The sequence below is a fragment of the Acinonyx jubatus genome, chromosome C1, assembly GCF_027475565.1.
Source record: "Acinonyx jubatus isolate Ajub_Pintada_27869175 chromosome C1, VMU_Ajub_asm_v1.0, whole genome shotgun sequence".
In the NCBI taxonomy this organism is placed as follows: Eukaryota; Metazoa; Chordata; class Mammalia; order Carnivora; family Felidae; genus Acinonyx; species Acinonyx jubatus.
In genome coordinates, this window is record NC_069381.1 from 39,717,705 (window position 1) to 39,726,862 (window position 9,158).

The following is a 9,158-nucleotide window of genomic DNA, read 5'->3' on the forward strand; positions in this document are numbered from 1 at the left end:
TTTCCCAGAGCCAAGCACACTGACCTTTAAAACTCCAGGCTTTAAGCCCTGCTGGTTGCAGGAACTCATGAAATTCAGGCCCTGTTGCTTTCCAAGCCTATTGCTATGGGGATTTGTTTTCTCCCTGTGCTCCCCTGTGTGCTAACTTGTCTCTCACTCTTCCTTGTGACCACAGCTCCCTCCTCATGGAAGCGGCCATGATCCCTTTCTTTCCCCAGCTGTGTCTCCTCATTTCCTACCTTATTTGATATGGGCTCTTCTCCACCTTTGTTGTGGAGTTTGTTCTGTCAGTCTTCAGGAAGATTTCTGGGTATGTAGGATAGTTATCTTGTTGTATTCATGGGATGAGGTGAGCCTAGGGTCCTCCTCCTCCACCACCGTCTTCTCCTCCAAGTGAGGATCTTGAACTTTAAATTCCATCAGTGTCACTGGGACTTGGCGAAAGTGAGGACAGTCCTCAAAGTAGAAGAATAAGAAAGGGCTTTCCAGGCAGAGGGACTTGCATGGGCAAAGATTCAGGAAAGTTCATGGTCTGTTAGGTGACTCTGAGGAGCTCAGTGTGGCCAGAGTGCAAGATATAGGGAGGTGGGGATGGACATGTGGGGAAAGGGCAAAAACCCACTAAAGCTAAAGTCTCAGGGAGTAGAGAGCAGAGAAAGTTTGAAAAGGATCTGTACAGGTGGGGAGACCTGACATTTAAGCTTCATTGGTGTCACAACAAAACCAGACATAGGCTCCCCAGGGTCCTGCTCTGGGACAATAACCTTCACAGGGTGCAAAATTTTAAGAGAATGATTTTCAGAGGCCAACCTTCTTGGAATGAACAGAAACGATGAAAGACAGAATTCCAATGCCTGGGTTCTCAACATCCTCCACCCAGGCCCATGGCTTCCGCTAAGGGAGTCCTTTGTCCAATGGGATAAAGGGCTGGGCCACTTCATCCCTCCCAAGGCCCTGCTACCACCCACATGCTGACTCTTGACCATTTGGTGTCCACACCTAGAGGCCCCATAAGTTCTGCAAATTCTATATGTTGAATATTGAAATATTTTTCCTCATCTTCCAATCTTGTCTCTGCTCCAGGGGCCCACCACCCTGCAAAGGGTCAAGTGGTCCAGACACCTGGGAATTATCTGTGAGCTCTCCTCTTGGCTTACTTCCCTCACTCCCACCCCCACTGGATCATGAGTGGTGAGTCTGGTTCCTGATAGTTCTTTAAAAAAATTTTTTTGTGTTTATTTATTTTTGAGAGAGAGAGAGAGAGAGAGAGCGCAAGAGAGAGCATGAGAGGGGGAGGGGCAGAGAAAGAGGGAGACACAGAATCTGAAACAGGCTCCAGGCCCTGAGCTGTCAGCACAGAACCCGATGTGGGGCTCCAACTCACAGACCACGAGATCATGACCTGAGCTGAAGTTGGACGCTCAACTGACTGAGCCACTCAGGTGCCCCTGGTCCCTGATAGTTCTTGAAGTCAACCTTTTCTCTCCCTGTCCCTGCTTCCCCTGGCCATTTTTTGGTGCTATCATCCTACATGACTTCTACTCAGGAGACCTGGTACACAGTAGACACTCAATAGTGTGTAGCTAGCTGCTGTGGTTATGAAGAAGAGAACCCGGGGCAGGGGGCGGGGGAGATAATGTTGAAATGACCACTACAACAATCTGAGCTCTCCCATGGTAATCCAGACCCAGATCCTCGGTCCTCCCATGCCAGGGGCAGCTGCAGCAGACTTAGGGGAAAGTTTGGAAATAATATGGATGGTAGAGGTCAAGAAGGAAACTCCCATGCCACCTTCCTGTCCCCACAAAGAAGAGGTGATTCTAAAGCCTTCCACAAGATCTCCCAGGAGATCTCAGCAGTGCTCAGGCCCCAGCTCCCTCCCACCTGCTGCAGAAGATCCTCCAAACCGAGGCAGGTACTGCCTCAGCCCCCACTCCCACCACTGCCACCTAACAAACTGGCTTGAGCATCCTGGTTTCTGATTCTGACTCCCTAGAACCTGAATGTGCAGCCCTGGGCAGGTCACTGTCAGTCTCTGAGCCTCAGTGCTCCTGACTCTGCAGTTGGAATTCGCCAAAGTGTCAAGGCTGTGACTGCCTACCCCAGGTTTCCATCACTGCATCTGGGCCACCAAGACTCACAGGGCCAGGGAGGAAAGGAGCCTGGGAACCTCACTATCCCACCCTCTCAAAGTTTCACCGCTCATGAATCATTCTAAGCTCAACCTAAACTGCTGGCAGCCGGGAGCTGAGGCAAACTGTTTCCCTTCTCCGAGCAGCATGGGTACACATGAGGGGCAGTTCCTCAGAGCCCCCACCATTGGCCAGGAGAGACTGCTTCAGGAGAGGAGAAGAAAGAGAAGGTCCACTGGGGCAGTGCAGAGGAAAGGAGGTCCAGAGTCCTGGGATGGTGGACAAGTCTACAAACCACTCCGGACCTCAGTTTCTTTCTTCCCTTGTAAAACGAAGCCAATAATAAACAACTCACTGGATTATTCCGAGTTTGCTGTGAGGATGAACTAAAATCCTAATCTTGAAATCCACGAAGCTCCGCTCAGGTTGTTCCTCAGAGTGGGAATGCTGGTTGCCAGGCCAACCCTTGGGGTCTGGCTTGAGCACCCGCAGGAACCAAGGAGCTCCTGGAGACTCCATGTAGTTCTCTCCTGAAACCAAGAGACCCAGAGCGATCTTAAGTTCACCTTGGATGGGGATGAAGGCAGAGGCCAGGAAAGGGGCAGCTGGAATCTATGCTGGAAGAGGACCGGAGGCCTCCAAAAAACTGGAAAAGGAGGGTGAGAAGGCTTGAGGGAGCAGCATGAAGGGCAAGAAAGTTCACCCTTCTAAAAGTGCCCGCTTTCTCTAGCTTTCCTCTCTTTTTCTAGTAACTCTTCCCTCCTCTTTCTCCTCTCTCCCTCTTCTTTCCTTCCTATCTTCCTTCCCTTTCTCGTTCTCTCTGTTGCCCCCCATCTTTCTTCTCTCGCTCCTTCTTGCACCACTTTCAGCTCATCGTCACCCTCGCACTTTATAACCAAACAGCCAAACCCCTTTCCAATTAAAGTGGAATTAGGCAACTCAATCAAATTAGTTCCCTATTAAAGCCCTTCTTTATTAAACCGTTTTTCTTGTCCTGCTATTAAGTTTCACCGCCTGGCGGAACTCGAGCCGGCCCCAGAAGTTTACCTTGGGATGACGCCGGGCCCAGACTAGGGGAGGGAGCACCCTGTTTCCCGGAGAGAGGGAGTCATCCTGCAGGGAGCCGAGCAGGTGGGAGGAGGGGGTCGGCGGGGGAGCCACTATTGTGCTCAGCCCCGCTGCAGGAGGGAAAGCCACTGGGGTGCTAAGAGAGATCTGGCCGGAAGGCTCGTCCTCAAAGTCCCTTTCGGATTACACTGCCGCGGACGAGGGCAGCGCCTCCCCCCCTCCGACCTCCATCACCCCAGAATAACTCCCGGGCCACGAGCCTCTGTGGAAGAATGGTCGCAGCCTTCCTTCCCCAGCCGCCGCCTCCGTTGCCTTGGTTCCAAACCTCTTTGAGAAGGGAAGCGCGCGGTGTGCGACCCGTGCTGTGCCCAAATCTGCGGCCCGGGAGAACAGGAACCCGGCCTCCAGCCTCTCAGAATTCCGTAGGAGGCTTTGCCAGCGATCCGAGGATCCAGGGCACTGGCAAGACTACCCGCCGCTCCCGCGCGCCCAAAACAGGAGTGGGAAGGACGCAGGGTCCCCGACGCGTAGCGGGCGCCGCTCCTCGCGGGGTTCTGTGTCGCGCGTCACTCCCGTCGGCGGGGCCTTTCCCTGCGCCACGGAAAGTTTTCCGGCTCCGCACCCCCCGGGGGCGGACACCAGCCAGCCTTAAGTCAAGCTGGCACCGCGGGGCCCGAGCGGGAAATCAAGATCTTTTCAATGTGGCCGCCCGAGGAGCGGGACGGGATTCGGTGCTGTTTTCTTAGAAAATAACATTTATTTCTAGCTCATGTCTATGCAAAGGAAAGCACAAAGTGAGCCATTCTCTGCAGCAGCGTTTCCCGCTGCTGTCCCTATGGTCGGGCTTTTGGCGAGTCCCGGGAGGCGGGGATGCGCCCTCGGGCGGGCGGTTCTGGCTCAGTCACTAGTCGCTCTGTTCCTGCTTCAGTGCGCACCTTGACCACTCCTTAGGGAGAGATCGGCCGCAAGCAAGAGGGGCGGGTGGGCAGGATTTGTCCCGAGTTCACAATATATTTAATCTATAAAACCTGATAAGTACAATGCGCGCATAGTCTACTTCTTTCCATTTTGTCCTTTTTTTGCTTGTTTCTGAATATTTTTCACGTTAATACCGAGGTCACCTACAGATTACAATTAATAACTTAGAATTCCATTTTATAACATTATACACTGGCTTGTATATATATATGTATAGATTATATATAGATTTATACATATATAAAAACTCACACTGCACCAAGGAAACCCATGCTTATCGGCATAAGCAACAAAGAGAGCGACAAATACCGCAACGAGGAAAGTGCACCTTAGAACTTGTTTCCTTTTTTTTTTTTTACAATTGATATCGATATATATATGTGTGTCCCAAAGACTCGACTCAGTGCCAAGAGATTTATACATCCTAAATTTATATTTGTTAGAGCGAATGTTTTTTTAAAAATTTAATAAGGAGAGGGAGACACAGAAGACAGACTCTCGGACTATCCTGCCATCCACTGGAGAGCGGGCGGGCGGGACGAGCACAGCGAAAGGGGAGGCAGGAGCGTGTGTGGCGGCCTCAGCCTCTGAATTCTCAAGAATTCCCCACCTTTCAAAGAGCTGGTAGAGCCTTAAGAAGGGGTTTAGAGGACGAGGGTCAGGGCCACGCACCCCCTCGGAGAACACCTGTATCTGTAGTTGCTCCCTTTTGCTCAGCTCTCCACCCTTCCAAAACAAAACTGAAAATCACCTTTGAGCGAGAGGACCCGAGCCGGGGCGCAGAAGGCGCAACGGGTGAAGAGGGACCCGCGGCCCGCGGGATCAAGGCTGGGGTCCCCGTTTGGGGGCCGCCCGGATGCCGGACCCCCGGCCTACTGCTTCTCTGGGGCGCCGTTGACCATAGGCCCGTACAGGCCGCCGCCGTAGGTGGGTTCCTTGTGCACCGCAGCGGCGGCGGCCGAGCGGTCGCGCATGAGGTCGCTGAAGGCGTAGTCCATGGGCGGGCGGAAGCCGAGTGTGGGTACTAGACCCGCGGTCGAGTAGGGAGCCATGAAGGCCAGGCCACGGCTGTGCGCAGCTGCCGCCGAATAGGCCAGGCGCAGGGGGCTGAGGCCGAGCGGCGCGCCCAGTGGGTAGGCGCCGGCGTCGGCGCCGAAGTGACTAGCGTTGGGCTGCAGTGGCGAGAAGGCCGAGCGGCTGCTCAGCGAGCCCAGCGCCCCAGGCGCCATGGCGCCGGCCAGCAAAGGTCTATGGTGCGGAGGGGCAGCGGGGCCGGCCTGCAGCGGCGCGTGCAGCCCCGGCCCCCCGGCAGCGGCGGCATCAACGCGGCCCGGCCACGCGTCTTCCGCAGCTGCTACCGCACCCACCGCGGCCTTATCAGGAGGCGCGGCGGGGCCAAGGCCGGCCGCCAGACCCCCGCGGTGGTGGTTCAGCACCTGCTCGATGGCCTGCACCACGTCGCCGCCGCAACCCTGCAACACCAGCTCCAGGACGCCTCGCCGGTGGCCCGGGAAGACGCGCGTCAAGATGTCCAGCGGCGTCCGCTGCCGTGGACCCGGGCCCCCGCCCAGCCCTGGGGCGGGAGCGGCCTCTGCCTCTTCTTTGTCGGCCTCGGAACCAGACTCGGAGCCCAAAGGGCTGGCGGAGCCCGGGCTGTCCTCCTCGCCACCGCCTCCCGGGCCTGCGCTGCCCGGGCAGCTCCCACCTGCCTCCTTGGAGGCCCGGGCCAGGGGCGACCCGGAAAAAGACTCCCCGTCGCCGTTCTCAGAGCCCGAGCCCGGCCGCACCTCCGGAGAAGATGTCCCGGGACCCGAGTCTGCGCCGTCGGGTGATAAGGGCTTCCCCGGTGGCGGCTGCGGGCTGCCTGGGCGGCCGGTCTGAAGCAGCGTCTTGGGGAAGAGGTCAAACTTCTGCAACTTGGCCTCTAGGAAGGGAGAAAAGGGTATATGAGGAGTGATTAGGAGCCGGGAGGCGACGGCACCCTCAGTACATTATCCCTTTGGACCCAGTTTCCTCTCTCTCTGAACCGGACGACCTTCATTCACTGGGCTCCAGTGCCTCTTTCTTTTTTCTCCAGTATTCCTTAATCTCTGAGCCCCTACAGTTTTGTCTCACTTCCCCTACCCCTAGGGTGCACTCTTTTGTATGTACCCAGGACCCTAACCACTTGGGCCCTGTAAATTCAATGTCCAGTTCCCCTTTCCACATCTGTGCCCCAACACTTCCACCTTTATTCTCCTTCCTATCTTTGCCTTGACCTGGAGAAGTGGCCTGGCCAGGAGACAATATAACTTCCACCTATATCATCTACTGTATAGAGACCCCACTCCACATCCAGCGTTCCAAGAGCAAACTCTGCCCTGGGTGCCCTCTGGCCTTGGGCAACATAGCTTGTAATGGAAGGCACCTTGGGTATCTAAGAGATCTCAAGCCTTTCTACAGGTAAAAATAGAGCTCCTATTTCTAATCCACCCTTTCCAATATTAAAACCTAAGAACTTCTTCACTGCCAAGCTGGGGTCTCAGAAGGCCCCCAATGGCCCCAGACTTAATTCCTCCCTCCCTAGAAAAAGGCGAGATGTTCTTGAAGAAGAGGGTGGGGCCAGACTGGGAGTAGTGGGGGTGGGGGGGTGGGGAAGAGTGGGGATCCAGGGAAGCGAGAGAGTTCCTGCTCGAAGGAAACCAGGACAGGTGGGGAAAGAAGCTAGAAAGAAGGAGCAGGCGCAGCATGCGGTTGTCCGGGGAGCATTAGGAACTTGAGAAAAGGAATCAGAGGGGGAAAAGGAAGGGGGTGTCTTCAATACCTAGAGAAAGCCGTGAGGGGAGACGAAGGAAGACTGGGAGAGGGCCAGATTTCTGAAGAAAGTTGGGAAGGAGCAGAGGAACCACGGCGCGTGAAAAGCAGAACCAAGGTTAAATATGAGACGCGCGGATTTCCGAGCAAAGTGAGCAAGGAAACTGGGACCTGGCTGCATTGGGGTAGAGGAGATAAGATTACAGGGTCTACATTTGGCCCCGCAGTGAAAAAAAGGGCCTGGGTGCCCGGTGAACTCTAGCAGTCGGGCATTTAGAAAAGGGGATTCCACTCTTTCAGTACCAAGACAAGTAAGTCTCTGGGCCACGTCCCCTGGGGCCCCGTCCCTGCTTCCCTTCCTCCCCACCCTGCCGCTCGCTCACCTGAGCTCCCCGAGCCCGCAGTGCCGCCTCCGGTCCCTGCGGGCGCTCCTGCTCCCGGCCCCCCGCCGTCGGCGGCGCACACAGAGCCGAAGACCTCGTAGGCAGGTCGCGGCGGGATAATGCCGTTGGCGGCGGCCAGCGCTAGGCCCTCGGCAGTGCCGTAGAGCAGCTGTAGCTCGCGCGCCTCGTTCTCCTCCTGCGCCTGTTGCCTGCGCAGCGCCACCTGCGCCGCCATGACGCGCTGGCGCTCCGCGATGAGCGTGCACTTGGCGCACAGGCAGTCCTTCCAGCGGCAGTAGCGCTTGTGGCCCTTGAGCGCCGACACCACGCCGTGGTTGCGGCAGCGCGCGCACTTGGGGGTCCGCGGGTACTTCTCCGCCGCCCGCAACAACAGCGGCGGCGCTCGTAGCAAGCCGCCCGCCACGCTCACCGGTAGCGACGCGGCCGCAGCCGCCGCCGCTGCCACCGACGCCACAGACGCCACGGGCGGCCCCGTCGCTGTCGCCGCCGCCGTCGCTGCTCCGGGCACGCTAGGCAGCTCAGAGCGCAGCTCCATGGCAGGACCTGGCGTAGAAGACCGTGGGAAGAAGGAAGAGACTTGTGGTGAGGAGCGCACGGTGTGCTAAGGTACAGCGTACCCACGAAGAAATCAGGCTTAGGGAGGGAAATTTCGGTCGCGGAAGTTTGGCTAGTGGTGCCAAATTGCCGGGAGGAGGTGCCTTCTGATCCCCCTTGTAAGGCTGAGTTCCCCCACCCCACCCCCACCAAGGCTCTTCTTATATCTGATTTATGCGCTGGGTCTAAGATTTCGTTTGACTCAGTGGTTCCGCTGGAAAATAAAAATAAAAAGACACAAAGTTTGAAAAGTTATTGGTTCAGGTGGATATAACGAGGGTATGAAAAGTAAAATATTATTTCCCAAAGTTTAGCTTAATTGGAGTGAGACAGGTAGAGAGATATTTGTTTGATGGGACTCGGACTAGAGAGAAAAATTTTGATCCAACAGTTAGACCGATACCAAGAGCAAAACAGGAAAACCGAGGCGAAATGCACAGTTTTGTGGAAAGGTGAAAAAGAGAGAGCTATCAGAGCATACAAAGCATGGAGTTCAGCTGGCTGGGTCTGAAGGTTTTGGTGAGAGCAGGAGAGTTAGAAAAATCAGGAACAGAAAGAACGGCTCGAGGAAATAGAGTGAAGGCTAGCAAAACAAACATTTTAAAAGCAAAGTTAGGCGCGGGGGGAGGGGCAGGGACCCGTGGAAATGTGGGGGCTACAAGTTTCATGAAGCGGGGCCTCCAGGGAGTGGGAGAGAAAAATGAGTGTGGAAATGAATTTGGGGGGCGTGGGGGGGGTTAAAGAGAAAAGCCGAAGAAACTTTGGAAAAGCAAACCCAGCCTCAAGGTTAGCTTGAGGGGTGAGGTAAACAACACCAAAACAACAGCTGATACGGGTGTCTGGGTCCCAGGGTTCACTCAGGAGAGAAAGGTGTGCAAGAGAGGGAAAAACAAACAAACCCTTCAGGTAAAAGTTGTGGGTGGGGGTGGAGTAAAACCTGTGGCACAATTTTTAGTCTTGTAGCCTGGGAGAGTAGTCGAGAAGGAAAAAAGTATCTTGCGAAAAGTTAGGTATTACAGGAGGGTGATCTTTTCTCTGACCATCTCACACTGCCTTCAAGATCCTCTCCTCCAGTTTAGGGACAGAATCGTCAGACACATGCTCCCCATCCTGGGATCTCTGCGGGACCTTACTCGAGTGCAGATTCTCGAGCTCTGGTCTCAGAATTGGGATCCTGGGACTTGGATAG

At 55.4% G+C, this 9,158-nt stretch overlaps 1 protein-coding gene across 1 annotated transcript; it reads right to left on the reverse strand.

Annotated features, from left to right (window-relative positions):
* Positions 1–3,652: 3,652 nt before the first annotated feature.
* On the reverse strand, positions 3,653–8,086 carry DMRTA2 (DMRT like family A2). The gene is made up of 2 exons (XM_027059231.2): positions 7,355–8,086; positions 3,653–6,102 (listed from the first exon to the last, which is right to left on the reverse strand). Exons 1-2 carry the CDS (start codon positions 7,908–7,910, stop codon positions 5,051–5,053), a joined length of 1,608 nt encoding a protein of 535 aa, XP_026915032.1. The 5' UTR covers positions 7,911–8,086; the 3' UTR covers positions 3,653–5,050.
* Between the last annotated feature and the right edge of the window lie 1,072 nt (positions 8,087–9,158).

What these genes read in the sequence shown, in the direction of transcription:
- DMRTA2 (XM_027059231.2), bottom strand. Translation starts at nt 7,910, where the DNA reads ATGGAGCTGCGCTCTGAGCTGCCTAGCGTGCCCGGAGCAGCGACGGCG. An exon ending in TGCGGGCTCGGGGAGCTCAG is followed by an intron (nt 6,103 to 7,354) that starts GTGAGCGAGCGG and finishes CTCCCTTCCTAG; the next exon opens with AGGCCAAGTTGCAGAAGTTT.